At 49.3% G+C, this 21,952-nt stretch overlaps 2 protein-coding genes across 14 annotated transcripts in view; one reads left to right on the top strand and one right to left on the bottom strand.

Moving 5' to 3' along the window:
• hemk1 (HemK methyltransferase family member 1) overlaps positions 1–21,952 on the bottom strand; it is a 128,676-nt gene that overhangs the window by 33,849 nt on the left and 72,875 nt on the right. For all 12 annotated transcript variants that reach the window (XR_005462384.1, XM_038812273.1, XM_038812270.1 and 9 more), the window contains 2 exons: positions 4,367–4,472; positions 1,030–1,125 (listed from right to left, as the gene is read on the bottom strand). Coding sequence is in view for 11 of the 12 variants with exons in the window: in XM_038812273.1 (XP_038668201.1) it covers positions 1,030–1,125; positions 4,367–4,472 (202 nt within the window). In the remaining variant the exon portion in view is untranslated. The remainder of the gene's footprint in view (positions 1–1,029; positions 1,126–4,366; positions 4,473–21,952) is intronic.
• LOC119973827 (uncharacterized protein C3orf18 homolog) overlaps positions 1–21,952 on the top strand; it is a 216,203-nt gene that overhangs the window by 8,881 nt on the left and 185,370 nt on the right. Inside the window, exon 2 of one of the 2 annotated variants that reach the window (XM_038812275.1) lies at positions 56–243. The gene's annotated coding sequence lies outside the window, so the exon portion shown is untranslated. Of the gene's footprint in view, positions 1–42; positions 244–21,952 lie in introns of those variants that run through there. The other variant, XM_038812276.1, reaches the window with a different exon arrangement.

Genomic DNA, 21,952 nt, shown 5'->3' on the forward strand with positions numbered 1-21,952 from the left:
ATAGGTTCAGCTGAATGGCTGTCAATCTGAAACAATGTTAACTCTATCTCCACAGACGCTGTCCGACCTGCTCATCGTTTCTGGAACTCTGCGGGTGGAAGTCTCCGTTTTTGAGACTGAGGGCGCGATTCTCCCCAAAATTTCTAACTTAATTTGTGGCGGGATTTGCAGGGAGTTTCCCACCGGCTGGAGGTGACCATGTTCCCACTGACCTTGTGGCCCCTGTCCCACTCAGTGACAGAGGTAAGGGCAAAACTGGAGCTAATCCAGATTCAGTTCAGATTTATTCACAGAGTGAAACATAACATGTACATCATACCTTCTAATTCAACCACACGACAGTATCAGTAAGTTTCTCTTTATATGTGCTCAAGTAACGATCCAATCAATGGCCTCAACCTGCACAGAGCTCTCTACAACTTCAATACAATTAACACAGGGCAGGCTGATAACGTAATCATAGTGGGTGTGTCTGTACATATTACACCGAAAGCTGGTAATTGCAATAAATTAAAAGAAATGACAGTATTACATCACGACATTCACACTGGAATGTAAATAATAATATTAATAATAATCTTTATTGTCACAAGTAGACTTACATTAACACTGCAATGAAGTTACCGCTGGAGGCCGCCCTGCGCATGCACGGACTCGGAACCGGAGGTGCGGGGGCCCATATCCGCAGCCAAAGCTGCAAGAGTCACTCCGGGTCCCTGCTAGCCCCCTGCAGGGCATTGAATCGGCTCAAAATTTTCCTCCACAGGAATCTTCGGAGTGAAACGCCAGCGTTATTACGCCGGCCTGGGGACATAGCCTCATTTTGGGTGAATCCAGCCCAAAGTCTTTCAGGACTGTGAGAGGAAACCGGAGTACTCGGAGGAAACCCACGCAAACACGGGGAGAATGTGCAGACTCTGCGCAGACAGTGACCCAAGCCGGGAATCGAACTTGGAACCCTGGCGCTGTGAAGCAACAGTGCTAACCACTGTGCTACCGTGCCGCCCAATGATAATAACCCACACTTACCCATGATCCTTAAGAACAGTAGACGCAAGCTGCAGTATAGCTTTGATGACATCCAATCCGTCTGCTCCACCATCCAGCGCATCGTGGTCCTCGTACCTGGAGACAATCAGGCAAAGAAAAAGCTTTAACAAATTTCTGGATTTTATCCTCTATGATTCTCTCACTCTTCTTTCTTGCTGTGAATGACCTCATGCTATTTTCTTCCTGACGTTCTCAGGGGGTAGGTGTTCCCAGGATTCCTTGGTTGAATGAATGATCTGTTCAGTGGACGTTAGAGCTCAGGAGCCACAAATGGCTGGCAGGAGGTGGGAATAACAATGATTTCCTTCCTTCCATTTTGAGATGTCAGACTTTTGCTTATCAGCCTAAATTTTCTGAGTACAATATATAATCTTGAAACATCATTTATGTGTGGACAGTATTCTATCTGGTAGTTTTGTGATGAAGTGGGTTGTGCCACTGCTGTGGTTCAGAAGTTCTGAGTTCTATTCCCACCATGGGACTTGACGGCCAAGAAAGTTGCGTTCATAAAGCACCCAAACCCTTCCAACACACAAGCCAATGGCAGGCAGTAAGAGAGGGATGGATTCCTGGTCAGCTATGTGATGGAAAGAACATTGGGGAACAGAGGTGGTGGCTCACCCGAGCTGCCCAAATGAAGTCATTCAATCTTCTTCTGACATTGTGTGCCAGTTCGCCTGGTGAGGCTCACAGCACTGACCATAAGACATAGGAGCAGAATTAGGCCATTCGGCCCTTCGGGTATGCTCCACCATTCAATCATGGATGATATGTTTCTCATCTCCATTCTCCTGCCTTCTCCCCATAACCCCTGATCCCCCTGACTGCCTTGGCCACCTCCGCTCAGGCCCAGTTGACAGCCGCGGGCTGGAGCCTCCTGCCCGGCCTGGGGACGAGGATGTACCGCCTGTCTTCAACCGCATCCAACATCCGATTGAGCTCTGACTCGGTAAACCTCGAGGCTGTTCTACGCCGAGCCATCCTCTTGGCTGGAATGAGAGCATTGGGGAGTGGAGTGGAGTGGAGTGCTTATCAGCAGCTCCAGCTTGTCAAGCTCTCCAGCATCAATTCCTGTCCCAGAGAATGTGACGCCAGCGGGAATGAAAATTGCGCTTGATTCACGTGGGCAGAGTGCTGGCCCATTAGCATGTCCTGAATTGCTCCGCAAATAATAATAATCTTTATTAGTGTCACAAGTAGGCAGACATTAAAACTGCAATGATGTTACTGTGAAAATAGCACCCGCGACAGGAACGCGAACCGCATGCAACTCAGTCCCGGCGTCAACACTTAGTCTCCCAAACAGAAAATTTCGCCCTACATCCATGTCATCCTCTTTAACAATCAAGTTGATCACTACTTCAACTAATTATTAACATTTTTCAAAAATTGCCTTCCCTTTAACAAACTGCGTAGTTTTGGTTTTCTTGAGGAAGGACGTAAATAAATGCATTAGAGGTGGTTCAGAAAAGGCTCACTCCATTGATTCTCGGGATGAATGACTCGTCTTGTGATGAGAGATTGAGCAGTTTAGGCCGATACCTGCTGGATGCTAGAAGAATGAGAGGAGCTCAAAATTAGGGAAATAAGATGCGAAAAGGGATGGACAGAGGAGAGGTAGGGCGGATGTTTCCCTTTGTTGGAGATTCTAGAACGAGAGGCTGTAGTTTTAGGCTAAGGGGCAGCAGATTTAAAACAGATATGAGGAGGAATTACTTCACTCAAAGGACCGGGGATCTGTGGAATTCTCTACCCCAGAGTGCATTGGATGACAGAACACTAAACAAATTTAAGGAGATAGGTTTTAATTGGTAGCGGGATGAAGGGATTTGGGAGCGGGGAAGAAGGTGGAGATGAGATAAACCATGATTGTATTGAATGGCGGAACAGGCTCGAGGGGCTGAATTGTCTGCTTCTGCTCCTAGTTTTTATGTTCAAATCCGTACTGACTGCCCTTGATTAATCCATGCAATTTTAAATGTTGGCAAACTTTATCTTGACAAAGACAGGGTATACTATTAGCCCTCTTCCCGCCCCTGCTACTCCTAGGCCACACTACTACTCGATATTCCATAGTAAATGCATACTTCTATTTGCAAGGGATGGTTGGAGTCATACCTCACACAAAGGAAGATGGTTGCTGTGGTTGGAGGCCAATCATCTCAGCACCAGGACATCCTCAGGCTAGTGTCCCAGGCCCAACCATCTTCAGCTGCTTCATCAATGACCTCCCTTCCATCATAAAGTCAGAAATGGGGATGTTCGCTGATGATTGCACAATGTTCAGGATCATTTGTGACGCCTCAGATAATGAAGCAGTCCATGTCCGATTGCAGTAAGACCCGGACAATATCCAGGCGTGGGCTGACAAGTTACTTTCACGCCACACAAGTGCCGGGCAATGAACATCTCCTACAAGTGAGGATCTAACCATTGTCCCTTCACATTCAATGGCATGACCACCTCTGAATCCCCCACATCCTGGGGGATGATCTGAAACTGACCTGGACGAGCCACAAAGACTAGGAATCCTATGACGAGTAACTCACATCTTGACTCAACAAAGCCTGTCCACCATCTACAAGGCATAAGTCAGGAGTAATGGAATACTCTTCACTTGCCTGGATGAGTGCAGCTCCAACAACACTGAAGAAGCTTCACATCATCCAGGACAAAGCAGCCCACTTGATTGCTACCCATTCCACATTCAATCCCTCCACTAACAGTGGCAGCCGTGTGTATCATCTACAAGATGCACTGCAGGAACTCACCAAGGTTCCTTAGGCAGCACCATCCAAACCCACGACCACCACCATCTAGAAGGACGAGAGCAGCAGATACCTGGGAACCCCACCACCTGGAAGTTCCCCTCCAAGTCACTCACCACCCCGACTTGGAAATATATCGCCATTCCTTCACTGTTCCTGGGTCAAAATCCTGGAACTCCCTCCCTAACAGCACTCTATAATTGTACCTACACCTGAAGGACTGCAGGGGTTCAAGAAAGCAACTCACCACCACCGTCTGAAGGGCAACTAGGAATGGGCAATAAATATTGGCCTAACCAGCGACGCCCACATCCCGTAAATGAATAGGAAAAGTGAATATATCTCGAGCAGATCCATAATTTAATACAGAGCCGGACTGTCAATTGGAAGGGGATCTTTTACTCCATTAATTTGGGCTGAATTTAAACCCAGACAGAGCACAGGTTTGAAAAGAAAAAACAGCTCAGTCTCACTCTCTATAGAATGGGAGACAAGCAGGATTCACTGGGTTTGGTGGAAATGCGGAGAAAATGTTCTGTTTGACTTACTTGAGGATCTCGGGCATTAGCCCAGACATATCTTCATGAAACAAATATGGAGGGTTACTGACAATGACATCCACCGGTCCACAGATCCGAGTCAGCTTCTGGGAATCTGTGTGATACAAATTTTGGTTCAGGGCACTGCAGTCTGCTGCACATAATATCCCACAAATGCAAACAGAGAACAAAATACACAGGACACCACAAAATACTTGGGATTAGAAAGGGGAATTTTAGCAGAAGGACTGTCGGATTCAATTGGTCGATTATTTTTCATGGATAACCTCTACCATTGCATTGGATTTCTCAATTCCTTCTCTCCAAAGGACAAGCCTACTTCATTTGCCAATTTCTTGGGAGAAGGGCTCAAATTTACAGACAAAAAAGGTTTAACTTTCCCGTTAAAATACTAACTGGCTTTTATTTAACCTGAGGATAGTAGAGAAGCACATAAATCGTTTTGTTATTCTGCCCTTGTTATTCTGCCTCACAAACCTTATCGAGTTCTTTGAGAAGGTGACTGAACAGGTAGACGAGGGTAGAGCAGTTGATGTGGTGTATATGGATTTCAGTAAAGCGTTTGATAAGGTTCCCCACGGTCGGCTATTGCAAAAAATACGAAGGCTGGGGATTGAGGGTGATTTAGAGATGTGGATCAGAAATTGGCTAGTTGAAAGAAGACAGAGAGTGGTAGTTGATGGGAAATGTTCAGAATGGAGTTCAGTTACGAGTGGCGTACCACAAGGATCTGTTCTGGGGCCGTTGCTGTTTGTCATTTTTATAAATGACCTAGAGGAGGGCGCAGAAGGATGGGTGAGTAAATTTGCAGACGACACTAAAGTCGGTGGAGTTGTAGACAGTGCGGAAGGATGTTGCAGGTTACAGAGGGACATAGATAAGCTGCAGAGCTGGGCTGAGAGGTGGCAAATGGAATTTAATGTGGAGAAGTGTGAGGTGATTCACTTTGGAAAGAATAACAGAAATGTGGAATATTTGGCTAATGGTAAAATTCTTGGCAGTGTGGATGAGCAGAGGGATCTCGGTGTCCATGTACATAGATCCCTGAAAGTTGCCACCCAGGTTGATAGGGTTGTGAAGAAGGCCTATGGTGTGTTGGCCTTTATTGGTAGAGGGATTGAGTTCCGGAGCCATGAGGTCATGTTGCAGTTGTACAAAACTCTAGTACGGCCGCATTTGGAGTATTGCGTACAGTTCTGGTCGCCTCATTATAGGAAGGACGTGGAAGCTTTGGAACGGGTGCAGAGGAGATTTACCAGGATGTTGTCTGGTATGGAGGGAAAATCTTATGAGGAAAGGCTGATGGACTTGAGGTTGTTTTCGTTAGAGAGAAGAAGGTTAAGAGGTGACTTAATAGAGGCATACAAAATGATCAGAGGGTTAGATAGGGTGGACAGCGAGAGCCTTCTCCCGCGGATGGAGGTGGCTAGCACGAGGGGACATAGCCTTAAATTGAGGGGTAATAGATATAGGACAGAGGTCAGAGGTGGGTTTTTTACGCAAAGAGTGGTGAGGCCGTGGAATGCCCTACCTGCAACAGTAGTGAACTCGCCAACATTGAGGGCATTTAAAAATTTATTGGATAAGCATATGGATGATAAGGGCATAGTGTAGGTTAGATGGCCTTTAGATTTTTTTTCCATGTCGGTGCAACATCGAGGGCCGAAGGGCCTGTACTGCGCTGTATCGTTCTATGTTCTATGTTCTATGTCCTTGTACAAAGATTTGAACAAACTGTGCCCAAACAGGTCATTAAACCTTCATTGGAATTGTCCCTTCTTCGTTAGAGCTGCCAAAGATTGTAAAATAAAAAGGAAGGTGGGATGACAAACAATATTTTGATTAGTACTTTCCCAACTAAAGTACATTCTAGCTAAACATTGTTGGTTTGCCAGTTGATGAGAACTATTGCTTGTTTTTTTTTAGAAAGGCAGAATACATTGATCAGGATTCTCTATTTTAGCACTGGTTATTCACCTGGATACAGAGCAGATAAAGACACAAACTTTTTTGTTTTTAAATTTAGAGTACTCAATTAATTTTTTTCCGACTTCCGGTGGCGGCAATGCGGAGCTAAGCCGCACATTCGGCAGCTCCCGTGAATAACAGACTTTGGGGCTCTTTTCAGGGCCTCCAACGGAACTTCGTCGGCGAATCCCGACGTGGGAAGAGGACTGGAGTCGATCCCTACGGTCCTATGGTCCGGACCAGGAGTGGGTAAGAAGAAAAACGGAGAAAGCACCCCTGGAAAAGCGGGGGAAGAAAAACAAAATGGCGGCCGGCGGAGGCCCGGAGGACTGGAGGCAGTGGGCGCAGGAGCAGCAGGAGACTCTGCTGCGCTGCTTCCAGGAGCTTAAGGTGGAGCTGCTGGAGTTGTTGAAGGTTACCACCAGAGAGCTGATGGAGGCTCAGACAGCCCAGGGGGCCGCGATCCGGGAGCTGCAGCAGCAGGCCTCCGAAAGGGAGGATGAGGCCGTGGCCGTCGCGGGGAAGGTGGAGATGCACGAGGCGCTCCATAAAAAGTGGCAGGAGCGGTTTGAGGAGCTGGACAACCGGTCGAGGCGGAAGAATTTGCGGATCCTGGGCCACACGGAGGGGCTGGAGGGGTCGGACCTGGAGGCCTATGTGGTCGTTAGATTGAACTCGCTGATGGGGGCTGGGTCCTTCCAGGGGCCCCTGGAGTTGGAGGGGGCCCACAGAATTCTGGCTAGGAGACCCAAGCCGAACGAGCCACCGCGAGCGGTGTTCGTGCGGTTTCACCGATTCTGGATCGTGAGTGCGTGCTCCGGTGGGCCAAGAAGGAGCGGAGCAGCAAGTGGGAGAACACAGAGGTGCGGATCTTCCAGGACTGGAGTGCGGAGGTGGCGAAGCGGAGGGCCGGGTTCAACCGGACGAAGGTGGTGCTTCACAGACGGAGCGTGAAGTTTGGCATGTTGCAGCCAGCGCGTCTGTGGGTCACCTATGAGGATCGGCACCATTATTTTGAGTCCCCGGGGGAGGCGTGGGCCTTTGTGCAGGCCGAGAAACTGGACTCAAACTGAGATGGGGGATGTTGTATAATAATGTACTTGTGTTTGCTGTTTAATGCAAGGTGTGGGTTGGCCTTAGGGTGGGTGGGGTGATGTCGTTATGTCTTTTTTTTGTATGGGTTTTTTGTATGGGTCTGGTGGACGGGTTTGGGCAGGGGGGTAAACGGGGAGTTCGGGGAGCTGGTGGGGGGGACTGGCAATGGGAGTTGCCCTAGAGGAGGCGGGGCTGGGCAGGGCGAAAGTGCGGGCTTTTCTCGGGTTTCCCGCGCTGTGAGATGGTGGGGGCGGAGTCGGGGCTGAGAACGGTGGGCCGTTGCTGGCTGTTTTCTTTTCCCGCGCAAGAGCGGGGGGGAGGGAGGACCTGCTGATGGGCATGAAGGAGGAGGGGTAGTCCCACGTGGGGAGGAGTCGGAGGTAGGGCGGGAGTCGCCGGGGTCAGCAGAAGTTAGCTGGCTCACGGGAGTGCTATGGAGGGGCGCGGCTAGGAGGGGTCCTAGCCTGGGGGGCGGGGGGGGGGGGGGGGGGGGGGGGGGGGGGGGGGGGGGGGGGGGGACGGGGGACACCGGGTTGCTGCTGAAACGGTCAGGAAGGAGCTGGCGGATGCAGGGGGTGCTGGAGGGGGGGAGTTGCCGCCGTGGGAAACTGGCAGAGCGGGGGACGCTGGCCAGTGGTGGGCAGGGGATGGGTTATGGCTAATCGGCAGGGAGCCCTCTGATAACCTGGAATGTGAGGGGGCTGAACGGGCCGGTCAAACGGGCCCGGGTGTTTACGCACTTGAAGGGGCTGAAGGCGGATGTGGCCATGCTCCAAGAGACACACCTGAAAGCGGCGGACCAGGTTCGGCTGAGGAAGGGATGGGTGGGTCAAGTATTTCACTCAGGGCTGGATGAGAAGAGTCGGGGGGTGGCGATCCTGGTGGGGAAGAAGGTGACGTTTGAGGCGTTAAATGTGGTGGCTGACAGTGGCGGGAGGTATGTGATGGTGAGTGGTAAGCTGCAGGGGAGCGGGTGGTGTTGGTGAATGTTTACGCCCCAAATTGGGACGATGCGGGGTTTATACGGCGTATGTTGGGCCGCATTCCGGACCTGGAGGTGGGGGGCCTGATCATGGGGGGGCGGGGACTTCAACAAGGTACTGGATCCCCCATTGGATCGATCCAAATCCCGGACGGGTAGGAGGCCGGCGGCGGCTAAGGTGTTGAGGGGATTTATGGACCAGATTGGGGGGGGGGGGGGTGGTGGATCCCTGGAGGTTTGCGAGGCCAAGGGAATACTCGTTTTTCTCCCACATGCATAAGGCCTATTCGTGGATTCATTTTTTTGTCCTGAGCAGGGGGCTGGTTTCGAGGGTGGAGGATGTTGAATACTCTGCCATTGCCATTTCAGATCATGCCCCGCACTGGGTGGACTGGGGGAGGGGAGGGACAAAGGTCCGCTCTGGCACTTGGAGGTGGGGCTGCTGGCAGATGAGGAGGTGGCCGAGAGGGTTCGGGGGTGTATTGAGAGGTACCTTGAGGCCTCAGTTGACCTCAGCGTTGAGGGCAACGACAACGGGGAGGTCCGAGTGGGGATGGTCTGGGAGACATTGAAGGCGGTGACTAGAGGGGAGTTGATTTCCATCCGAACCCATAGGGAGAGGGGGGAGCAGAGGGAGAGACTGATAGGGGAGTTGGTGAGGGTGGATAGGAGATATGCGGAGGCTCCGGAGGAGGGATTGCTGGGGGAGAGGCGTAGCCTTCAGGCCAGGTTCGACCTATTGACTACCAGAAAGGCGGAGGCTCAGTGGAGGAAAGCACAGGGGTCGGTGTATGAATATGGGGAGAAGGCGAGCAGGATGCTGGCACACCAGCTCCGAAAGCGAGACGCGGCCAGGGAGATTGGGGGAGTGACGGATAGAGTTGGGAAGGTGGTGCGGAGGGGGGTAGATGTCAATGGGGTCTCTAGGGACTTTTATGGGGAACTGTACCGGTCCGAACCCCCGGTGGAGGGGGGTGTGAGAATGGGGCGTTTCTTGGACAAGCTGCGATTTCCGAGGGTGGAGGAGGGGCAGGTGGATGGACTAGGGGCGCCGATCGAGCTGGAGGAGTTGGTTGAAGGGATAGGGAGCACGCAGTCGGGGAAGGCGCCGGGGCCGGATGGGTTTCCGGCGGAATTCTATAAAAGGTATGTGGACCTGTTGGGCCCCCTGTTGGTCCAGACCTTCAACGAGGCAAGGGAGGGGGGGGGGGGGGGGGCTTTGCCCCCAACTATGTCACGGGCGCTGATTTCCTTGATCCTGAAGCGGGACAAGGACCCTCTGCAGTGTGGGTCATATAGGCCGATCTCGCTGCTAAATGTAGATGCCAAGCTGCTGGCAAAGATCCTAGCCACAAGAATAGAGGATTGTGTGCCGGGGGTCATTCATGAGGACCAGACGGGGTTTGTGAAGGGAAGGCAGTTGAATACGAACATACGAAGGCTCCTCAACGTTATTATGATGCCGGCTATGGAAGGGGAGGCGGAGATAGTGGTGGCTTTAGATGCAGAGAAGGCCTTTGATAGGGTTGAGTGGGAGTATCTGTGGGAGAGGTTTGGGTTTGAGGAGGGGTTTGTCCGTTGGGTGAGGTTGCTCTATGAGGCCCCGATGGCGAGTGTAGCCACAAATAGGAGGAGGTCGGAGTACTTTCGGCTGTACCGGGGACGAGACAGGGGTGTCCCCTGTCCCCCTTGCTCTTTGCGTTGGCAATTGAGCCCCTGGCCATGGCGTTGAGGGAGTCAGGGAACTGGAGGGGCCTGGTGCGGGGTGGGGAGGAGCATCGAGTGTCACTTTATGCGGACGACCTGTTGCTGTATGTGGCGGACCCGGTCGGGGGGATGACGGAGGTGATGAGGATTCTTAGTGAATTCGGGGGCTTCTCCGGGTATAAGCTGAACCTGGGCAAGAGCGAGTTGATCGTGGTGCACCCGGGGGATCAGGAGGAGGGGATTGGTAGGCTCCCACTGAAGCAGGCAGGGAAGAGCTTCAGGTACCTAGGAGTCCAGGTGGCTAGGAGCTGGGGGGCCCTGCACAAGCTCAACCTCACAAGGTTGGTAGAGCAGATGGAGGAGGAGTTCAAAAGGTGGGATATGTTACCGCTGTCACTGGCGGGGAGGGTGCAGTCCGTTAAAATGACGGTGCTCCCGAGGTTTTTGTTCCTGTTCCAGTGCCTCCCCATCCTTATCCCGAAGGCCTTTTTTAGGAGGGTCAACAGGAGTATCACGGGATTTGTGTGGGCGCATGGGTCTCCGAGGGTGAGAAGAGTGTTCCTGGAACGGGGCAGGGATAGGGGGGGCTGGCATTGCCCAACCTCTGTGGGTACTATTGGGCTGCCAGTGCAGCAATGGTGCGTAAGTGGGTAATGGACAGGGAAGGGGCAGCATGGAAGAGGATGGAGGTGGCGTCCTGTGTTGGCACGAGCCTGGAGGCGCTGGTAACGGCGCCGTTGCCGCTCCCTCCAACGAGGTATACCACGAGCCCGGTGGTGGCGGCTACCCTCAAAATTTGGGGGCAATGCAGACGCCATAGGGGGGAGGTGGGGGGCTTGATGGAGGCCTCGATACGGGGGAACCATCGGTTTGTCCCAGGGAGCATTGATGCCGGATTTCTGGGCTGGCACAGGGTAGGGGTTAGGAGGTTGAGGGACCTGTTTGTGGAGGGGAGGTTCGCGAGCTTGGGGGAGTTAGAGGGGAAGTTTGGGCTCCCCCCGGGGAGCATGTTTAGGTACATGCAGGTGAGGGCGTTTGCCAGGCGTCAGGTGGAGGGGTTCCCCTTGCTGCCCCACGTGGGGTGCGGGACAGGGTGCTCTCGGGGGTGTGGGTTGGAGGAGGGAGGATTTCGGACACATACCGGGCAATGCAGGAGGTAAACGAGGCCTCGGTGGAGGAACTGAAGGGGAAATGGGAAGAGGAGCTGGGTGAGGAGATTGAGGCGGGGATGTGGGCGGATGCCCTGGAGAGAGTGAATTCCTCCTCTTCCTGTGCGAGGCTTAGCCTCATACAGTTCAAGGTGCTGCATAGGGCCCACATGACTGGGACGAGGATGAGTAGGCTTTTCGGGGGCGAAGACAGGTGTGCTAGGTGCTCGGGGAGCCCAGCGAACCACGCCCATATGTTTTGGGCGTGCCCAGCGCTGGGGGAGTTTTGGAAGGGGGTAGCAAGGATGGTGTCGAGGGTGGTGGGATCGAGGGTCGAGCCAGGCTGGGGACTCGCGATTTTTGGGGTTGGGGTGGAGCCGGGAGTGCAGGAGGCGATAGAGGCCGGTGTTCTGGCCTTTGCGTCCCTAGTAGCCCGGCGGAGGATCTTACTCCAATGGAAGGATGCGAGGCCCCCAAGCGTGGTGGCCTGGATCAATGATATGGCGGGGTTCATTAAATTGGAGAAGGTGAAATTTGCCCTGAGGGGATCAGTACAGGGGTTCTTTAGGCGGTGGCAGCCTTTCCTGGACTGGCAGAACGGTAGGGAAATAGGCCGGCAGCAGCAGCAACCCGGGGGGGGGGGGGGGGGGGGTTTGGTTCGGTGGGAGGGAGAACTGTGTACATGGGTTTGTGGGATGTGGCGGGTGTTATCTCTTTCCCTTTTGTTGTTTGGGTGTTTTTTTTGTTTTTTCTTTTGTTTGCAGTTGCTTTTGAAGTTGGGTGGGTGTTGTTCTTGGGTTTTTACCGCGGCTGTTCTGTTAATATTGTTGTGATGTTTATATTTTGTAAAAATCTTAATAAAAATTATTTTAAAAAAAATAAAAATTAATTTTTTCCAATTAGGGGCAATTTAGTGTGGCCAATCCACCTAGCCTGCACATCTTTGGGTTGTGGGGGCAAAACCCACGCAAACATGGAGAGAATGTGCAAACTCCACACCAGGGGTGGGCAAACTTTTCCGTGCAAGGGCCACATTCAGAAATTCACAATTTTAAAGGGCCGCATAGTATATTAATTAATAGTCCCGGTTGTAACCAATTAGCGTGCGGCATATACCTCAGCGGTTCCCCGGCAGCATCTTGCCTTTAGCCCTCTTTTTCTCTACTTTTCAAAAATGGCGCTTCACCCGGTTATGATTCTGGGCGCCTCATATAGAACATAGAACAGTACAGCACAGAACAGGCCCTTCGGCCCTCGATGTTGTGCCGAGCAATGATCACCCTACTCAAGTCAATGTATCCACCCTATACCAGTAACCCAACAGCCCCCCCCCCCCGCCCCCCCCCCCCCCCCCCCCCCCCCCCCCATTAACCTTATTTAAAAAAAAAAAATTTTTTTTTTTTTTTTAAATGACTTGATCTTGGTGGGCCGCATAAAGACCTTTGGCGGGCCGCATGCGGCCCGCGGGCCGTAGTTTGCCTACCCCTGCTCCACACGGACAGTGACCCAGGGCCGGGACTGAACCTGGGACCTCGGCGCCGTAAGGCAGCAGGGCTAACCCACTGCGCCACCGTGCTGCCCCAACTTGACGTGAAACTAATTCATGGGATTAGCCAGTACTGTGGCCATGTGAAGATCAAGGGTAAGAACCGCACAAATGCAACATTAGCGATAAAGCCACAGATGTTGAAGGCCTGTTGTTAGTCTTGAGGATTTTCCCGCTTACAGATTGTGGGGATTATTTCAACCTTACTTGTCAGACAGGAAACCATGGGAATTGATGGAACTGCGGCGTTACACACCACCTGACCTCAATGGAGAGTAAGGTCAAATGGTTGCAAAATCTATACTGCAATCAATCCCATCAGTATTCCAACAGGTGGGCCAGGTTAGAATTGCTCCCAAAATTGTCCTATCAGGGAAACAAATACATCCCATCACATAATAAACATCTTGTAACTTTTTCGTAGGAAAATCTGACTTGCCCTTCTCAGCATATCAATACTTTTTGGTTCCTATCATCATATTTACATGTTGGAACATGACTGCTCGTGTTAATTGCTTTTAGTTGCTTGTTGGTGGAGATTTTGTTGGCTGTCATTACAGGTGGCTGCGGAATTATGCAATAGAAGCATTATATAATCTGTTTTAAATAAGGTTCTAGGGTCTTTGAAGAGGAAATAGATTTAGTTTTTTTTTTAATAAATGTTTTTTTATTGAGTTTTCATATTTTATATATGACAAATTACAAGTTATTAGAGAGAGAGAAAAGAAAAAAAAAAGAAAAAAAAAGGAAAACACAAAATTTTTTTACATGAACATTTACAGGTAAGCATCTTCATAACAATAATTGTGGCCGCCCCCTTTAGCCAGCATACATATTTTACATTCCCCAATATGGCCGAGGCACATGTTTATAGGCATTTATTTATAGTTTGGTTTTGGGCCTTGGCTTGCCATCAAACCCCCATACCGAGCCCGTAGCCCCCCCCCCCCCCCCTCCCCCCGGCTACCTTCCCCCGATTCCCGCCCATTTTCCCCTGGTTCTTGGCCACCCGACTATTCTTCCTCATGTACGTTGGCCACAAACAGGTCCCGGAACAGTTGCATGAATGGCTCCCACGTTCTGTGGAAGCCGTCGTCCGACCCTCGGATGGCGAATTTGATTTTCTCCATTTGGAGAGATTCCGAGAGGTCGGACAGCCAGTCTGCAGCTCTGGGTGGTGCTGCTGACCGCCAGCCAAACAGGATTCTACGGCGGGCGATCAGGGAGGCAAAGGCAAGGGCGTCCGCCCTCCTCCCCAGGAATAGATCTGGCTGGTCTGAAACCCCGAAGACCGCCACTATCGGGCATGGCTCCACCCTCACCCCCACCACTTTGGACATAGCCTCGAAGAAGGCTGTCCAGTACTCCACAAGTCTGGGGCAAGACCAGAACATGTGGGCGTGGTTGGCCGGGCCTCTCTGGCACCGCTCACATTTGTCCTCCACCTCCGGGAAGAACCTACTCATACTGTTTCTCGTTAAGTGGGCTCTATGTACCACTTTTAGTTGCGTCAGGCTGAGCCTTGCGCACGTGGAGGTGGAGTTGACCCTATGCAGTGCTTCGCTCCAGAGTCCCCACCCTATTTCCATCCCCAGGTCGTCCTCCCATTTCCTTCTTGTTGCGTCCAGTACGGTGTCGTCCCTGTCTACCAGTCGGTCATACATGTCACTACAGTTCCCTTTCTCTAGGATACTTGCGTTCAGTAGGTCTTCCAATAGTGTCTGTCGTGGCGGTTGTGGGTACGTCCTTGTCTCCTTTCGTAGGAAGTTTTTGAGCTGCAGGTACCGTAGCTCGTTCCCCCCAGCTAGCTGAAATTTCTCTGTCAGTTCGTCCAGTGTTGCGATCCTGTCGTCCGTGTATAGGTCCCTGACTGTCAGTGTCCCCCCGTCCTGCCTCCACCTTTTGAAGGTGGCGTCGTTCAGTGCTGGTTTGAACCTATGGTTGTTGCAGATGGGAGCCTTGTCCGACATTTTGTACAGGCCAAATTGCTGCCGCAGTTGGTTCCAGGATTGGAGGGTGGCTGTCACCACTGGGCTGGTGGAGTGTTTTTTGGGTGGGGATGGGAGTGCTGCCGTGGCGAGGGCCCGGAGGGAGGTTCCCATGCAGGAGGCCTCCTCCGCACGCAAATAGATTTAGTTTAATGCACTCAGAACTTTTCGTTCTGTTTTTTAAAAAATATACTGTAGGAATATACTTCCTAAACATTTTTTTCAACTATTTACCAACAGCTTGCAATCCTGTAAAAGGTCAGAAAACACCAGCTGTTCCTACTGTTAGTCTGTTAATTATTGTTAATCACCACTTTTAATTTTGCACATATTAAATTCCGCCACTTTTGACCATATCGTGAATTTCTGTTGCTGTGTCTGAGCCATGGTTCAGTAGGTAGCACTCTCATCTGTTAATCCAATCCCATGCCAGTTGAAGTTTGAAACAAGGCACTCTTGTTTTCCTTGATCATAGATTTAGTTACAGAATGCAGCATTACATATGCCTGCTTAAGAACATAAGAACTAGGAGCAGGAGTCGACCATCTGGCCCCTCGAGCCTGCTCCGCCAATCAATAAGACCATGGCTGATTTTTTTGTGGACTCAGCTCCACTTACCCGCCCGCTCACCATAACCCTTAATTCCTTTACTGTTCAAAACTGATCTATCTTTGCCTCAAAAACATTCCCAGCTACCAACAAGTATTCCAGCAGTCTCTTTTTATAATTGCCCTAAGTACTTAATTAACCAATGCCCTTTATCTGTGTATCTTAACAATATAATTAACACACCATTAATATCACATCTGGGTCAGAGGGCCATGGGTTCAAGTCCTATCCCAGAGGCCGAGATATAAAATTCAGCCTGAGGGTGTATTGTTGGAAAAACAGAAATGCAGATTAATATTTATAATACTGCTGTCTTTTGGATGCAACATTAAACTAATGTCCTGTAAGTGCTCGGGGGTAGGCATAAAAGGACTCATGCTATTAGTTTAATAAGACTAGCGGAGTTCACCCTGGCGCTGTGGACAATATTAATCCATCAACAGCATTACTGTCGGTCACAACCTGAGTGATGCGTGGGAGACCTTGCTATGTGCAAATTCTCTCCCATATTTCCTACATTACAAAAATGACAACACTTCCAAGGATGAGAAGTACTTTGGGACTTCCTGAGGTCATGAAAGATGCTATATAAATGCAAGACCTTTCCTTTATTTTATTTGCTTTTGTTAAGATACCAGTGTAGACCAAGGTCTGAAGGGGTGGGTCCCTGCCCCCGGTGTAAAACCTGGGAGTGAGTTGCCCTCCACTTCGCCAGCTTACCCTGTAGCCATCTGGTGGCCATCCCAATCTGCAGAGGAAGTCCTGCGTCCAATACAGCCCTCTGGTCCCAGCAGCGTCACTAGAAGCGCTGAAAACATTATTTGGCTACTTAGGGGCCTCAACTGGCCTCTGAGAGGGCTGGAAACAAGACCCAGGGTGGTGCCTAATTTTGGAGCCAGCTCTCCAAACTTTCTCCAGGAATGGGGGACCTAAACTTCATCCCCAATGGTGCCATGGGGTACGAATGAGCATCGGAGGTTTGAATCCCACTCAGTTTCTAATCACTGCTCTGCACCTCAGGGAGGTGGCAAAATTGGGGCTAAGCCTCTTCCGGCAGTGTTTTGGATTAATGACTGAATTGACACTCAGATTTATATCACACCCATCGCTTTGAAATGCATCAAAGAACTTCATACTATTCATAACCATGAGATGATTCCATCAGTCTGTTTGCAATCTTACTCTCTTGAGTAGCAAACTTAGTCAATCTTTGAGACATTAGAGTTGCAAGTTCTGAACGGGGGGAGGGGGGGTCCTCTCCGGATGGTAATTGACACTGGCCACAGACTGCACCAGACGGTTATCACAAGCGGTGGCACTGCACGTCTACTCCTGTATCCACATCTTCAGCATTGTGTACACACACCCACACATGTCCACACACACACACACAATGGTTTTCACTGTAGATTCATTGAGGTCTCTGCAGTTTCAGGAATGCAGCAACTCACAGCCTTTCTGGAGTGAGAGAGCCTATGCTTAAAGCCCTTCCTTTGCTAAACCTCGCTTCCTTTCTTGAAAACTCTCATTAACCAAACTTCACCAATTTCAGTAAGATGGGGAGGGATTGGTTGGTTGCAAAGTGCACACTCTAATCCTCCTGGCCTTGGCAGTGTGACTGTGCAATTTTAATTTCCAAGCCTCACTGGCAATCTGCCAGACAGATACCCACCTGAAGTATCACAGAGTGACTGCTGGCCAAGCGACTGGCATGAAACTTTGGGAAGCTGGACGTTGCAACAAACAGGGAGTTTCGTGAAGGTCGTAATGAAGGGGTTGGAAGGAGCCTGGAGCATGATAGGATTAAACCTGCCTTCTGGGATCCGCAGGGTGCAGATTGGCAGGTATGAAAGCTGGCTGATTTTAACCAGCCCCCACGTGCCCAGTTTCCGTTCAGCAAGTAGGGTTAAAATCATCCTTTTCAGTTATATTTATTGAATATTAGAAATGGGTTAAGAACATAAGAATTCAAGAAATAGGAGGTGGAGGCTGTTCAGCCCTCGGGCTTGCTTTGCCATTCAATAAGATCATGGCTGATCAGATTGAGGCCTCAAATCCACTTTCCTGCCTTCTCCATAACCCCTTAACTCCGTCAGAGATCCAAAATTTGTATAACCCGACCTCAAATGTATTTAATGGCCCCACTTTCATTACTCTGGAAGAGAATGCCAAAGACTAACAATCCCCTGAGAGAAGAAATTCCTCGCCAAATCCGTCTTAAATGGAAGACCACGCATTGTTTCACATTGTCCTTTAATTCTGGATTCCCCAGAAGAGGAAACATCCTCTCAGCATCCACCCTGTCAAGTCCCCTCAGAATCTTGTTTCAATAAGATCACTTCTCGTTCTTCTAAACTTCAAGGAGAAAAGGTCCAAGCTCCTCAACGTTTCCTCTTCAGACAACCCCTTCAACCCAGGAATCAGGCTAGTGAACCATCTCTGAACTGCTCCTAATGCAAGTGTATCCCTTCTTAAGTAAGGAGACCAAATCTGTGCACAGTACACTGGATGCAATCTTACCCATGTCCTGTACAGCTGCAACAGGACTTCTCTACTTTTATACTTCACACCAAAAGCCATGAAGGCCAACATTCTATTTTCCTTCCTAATTACTTGCTGTATCTGCGAGTTAACGTTTTACGCTACATGTCCAAGGACACGCAGATCCCCCATAATTCCGCAGTCTCTCTCCGTTTAAACAATATTTCGCTTTTCTATTTTTCTGCCAAAGCAAACAAACTCATGTTTTCCCACATTGTACTCCACCTGCCAATGTTTTGCCTACTCTCTTAAATCATCTATACCCCTCTGCACACTCCTTAGGTCCTCCTCACAACTTGTTTTCCTACCTATTTTTGTGTCACTAGATCCTCAGTTCGCAGAACAAGGTAATCACAAACTGATCTCCATGAACTCTCGGTAAAAAACATTTATCTGTGCTAACACCACTCTATAATCTTGAAACATGCTTACATCTTACTTGGCTATTGCTAACAATACAAAGCAAAACGGGCAGCACAGTAGTTGGCACAGTTGCTTCACGGCTCCAGGGTCCCAGTTCGATTCCTGGCTTGGGTCACTGTCTGCGCGGAGTCTGCATGTTCTCCCCGTGTCTGCGTGGGTTTCCTCCCACAGACCAAAGACGTGCGGGTTAGGTGAAATGGCCATGTTAAATTGCCCTTAGCGCCCAAAAAAGGTTAGGTGGGGTTACGGGGATAGAATGGAGGTGTGGGCTTAGGTAGGGTGCTCTTTCCAAGGGCCGGTGCAGACTCGATGGGCTGAATGGCCTCTTTCTGCACTGCGAAATCTATCTATGAAATTACAAAGCTCTTACAGCACTAAAACAGTCCATTTGGCCTAACAGATTCATTCCGTTCTTCGTGCTTCACTCAAGCCTTCCCATATTTTTCTTCATCTAATCCCATCAACGTGTCCATCTATTCCCTTCTCCCTCATGTACCTACCTCACTTCCTCTTAAATGTATTGCTACTATTCGCCTCAACTACTCTGTGGGGTAGGGAGTTCCTCATTTTAACCACTCTTGCGTAAAGTAATTTCTCTTGAATTCTCTATCAGCAAGCCACTGATTAACTTCCTAGTCTGGATGGCCTCAGAGATTGACTTACAAAAACAGCCCACAGCCTGACAACTTCTGCTTGTCAAACAAAGTGAATTAAACTGCCTGGTCTTTGTTTATCTCACGAACCTGAATCAATTTTGAGATAGCTGGCGTACAAACCTACAGCCCAAAATATCGACAAGCTGTCGAAGATATCTGCTGGTCAGCCTTTCCCGGCTCAAAGCAGATGGCAGGAAGTGAGCATTGTCCAAACAATTATCCGGACGCTTTTGGGTAAAATACTTTTTCACAGACATGAGGAGCAACCTACAGACAGATAGTAATGCCGATGGAACAACCTGTGGTCTATCACATCCCATGGGTTTTCTCTGCAGCTTGCGGAATCAGCTAAGAAATAATCTCATAGGTGTGTCATTTTTGTTTCTAGGATCCCCGTTTGAGCTATCTTTGAACTTGTGCCGTAATCACATCTACCTGGCTGTTCACAGTTACTCAAAATTCTTCCTATTTTTGGTGCGTTTGCTGATTTTCCAGCTTATCTGAGCTTCAATCCTGGCTTTTCTCTCTCCATTGTGAAGTTATCCACTTTGGTAGTAAAGACAGAATATTTCTTACATGGTGAGAGGTGGGGAAGTGCCGACACCCAAAAGGACCCGAATGTCCCGGTTCATGAGTCACCAGAAGGTGGCAGGCATTGTGCAGCAAGCAATTAGGAAAGTAAATGGTATGTTGGCTTTCACTTTAAGGCGATTTGAGTATAGGAGTAACAACGTCTTGCTGCAATTGTAGGCCATTAAACACTTGAGATGAGGAGGAATTTCTTACTCTAATGGTAGTTGGAATTCTCTACCCCAGAGGGCTACGGAAGTTCACTCATTGAGCATGTTCAAGACAGAAATCGATAGTTGACATCAAGATATTGAAATAAGGAATATGGGGATAGTGGGGAAAATGGCAGAGAAGTAGATGACTAGCCATGATCTGTTTGAACGGGCCAAATGGCCTACTTCTGCTCCTAACTGCTAGGTTCATCGCATCTCCACCTTATGCAGCTCAGTCTTCTGAATTAACCAATGACAAATCAAAATCCCAACACCTGATGAATCACCATTAGTACCACCATAAAGTTCTTAAAAGTAAGCAGGATTTCATGAACCCTGTTCAATGTTTGGTTTAGTACAGCAGTATCATCTGCAAAATACAAGGCAAACATCATCACTGAAACCGGATATCGGATCATCATCACATTATTGTTGGTGGGAGCTAAATGTGCAAACTGGCTGCCACATTTCCTTCATCACAATAGGGAGTACATTTCAAGAGTACAGAATTGGCTGTAAAGCGTCTTGAGACATCCTGATGTTTGCTATATAATTGCAAGTTCTCTCATTTATTAAGCAGTTAGAAAAAAAAATAAGCACGTCAATTTATTTTCCATAAAGCCACAATAACCAAATATTGTCAGGCCCAGCTGACATATACAATTTAACAAAGCTGCAAAGGAATAGAAAGATTGCACAAGTGAAAGTGGCCCACTAAGATGATGCTGCTGATAGTCGCTTCTAAGAATCTGTAACCCAATCTGTTACCACGAAGTAAAATAACCTGATACTGGCCAAGCATGTATTTGATTAATTTGCAGCATCTGTCATTTGCATCCACTGACATTACATGCTCTGAAGGTGCAAGAATGTGGGGAAGGCCTGCGCTGGGAATTTCCATAGTGAACAAATACGAAACTAAACCGTACGTTCAGCATGCCCACACAACAGTGGTGACTCTGGCAACTCAACACCACAGCCGTCAGTTTCGGAGACTGTGCTGATCCTGCAGTGCTCTGCAAGGAGCAGGCACGCTGCATCGTCAGGAACTCGCGTGCCGAATTATGGGGCCGACGGTGTGACTGGACCACAAGCAAGTGCTGGTACACATTTAAATGGCTTACATGATTTTAAATAAGCCTCAGTCACCAATGTCACCAACCCTGCCAGTATATCCGTTCTTCCTCATGTCGTTATTTAGCTTCCCCATAAATACATCGATGGTCTTTGCCTTAAATACTTCAAGTGGTTGCAAGTTCCACATTTTAACCATTCTCTGAGTGGAGAAATCTATCGTGAATTCTTTATTGGATTGGTGAGTGACTATCTTGAATTTATGGTCTATTCCGATCTCCCCCACAAGTAGGGCTATCTTCTCTTCATCTACCTTATCAAATCCATCATCATTTTAAAGGCCTCTTTCAGGTCAGCCCTCAGCCTTCTCTTCCCTTGAGAAAAGAAGTCCCGCTTATTAAGACTTTCCTTAAAATCTTGTACATGTTTTTTTTTCCGCACGTTCTCCCAGTGCTTCGAATTGCTTTCTCAGATATGGAGACCAGGACAGCTCACAGTACTCCCAAGTGTGGTCCAACCAAGTTACTATACAGGTTTAACATCACTTCACCGTTTTCATTTCCATTGCGTAGTTTTGGACCAACATCAAAAGCAGCAGAAATAAAAACGGAAAATGCTGGATAATCTCAGCAGTTCTGCTGTGGAGGGAGAAACAGAGTTCACGGCTGGAATTTTCCAGCTGGTCTCGCTGGCAGCCCCTGCAGCGGGTCTTCCAGCGGGGAGGGGGCTGTAGAGATTGGGCCAATGGCGGGCTGCCCCCACCACTTCAAAACACGCCGCAGGGAGCATGGAAAACCTGGCCCGTGTTTCAACTCCATATGACTCTTGCCTGGATCCTCCTGTGGAAATGTCTAACTGGACTCAACGCATGAACTCGGTTTCTCTCTCCACAGAAGCTGCTGAGTTTGTCCATCATTTTATGGTTTTATTTCAGATTTCCGGCGTCCGCAGTATTTTGCTTTTATCAAAAGTAGCAGTGCTGCCTAAATTTCCTTCCTCTTTAAGATCTGCTGTCCACCTGGATTTTCTACTCCCCCAGCAAAGTTCGAGAGACA

The sequence above is a fragment of the Scyliorhinus canicula genome, chromosome 11 (assembly GCF_902713615.1).
Source record: "Scyliorhinus canicula chromosome 11, sScyCan1.1, whole genome shotgun sequence".
In the NCBI taxonomy this organism is placed as follows: domain Eukaryota; kingdom Metazoa; phylum Chordata; class Chondrichthyes; order Carcharhiniformes; family Scyliorhinidae; genus Scyliorhinus; species Scyliorhinus canicula.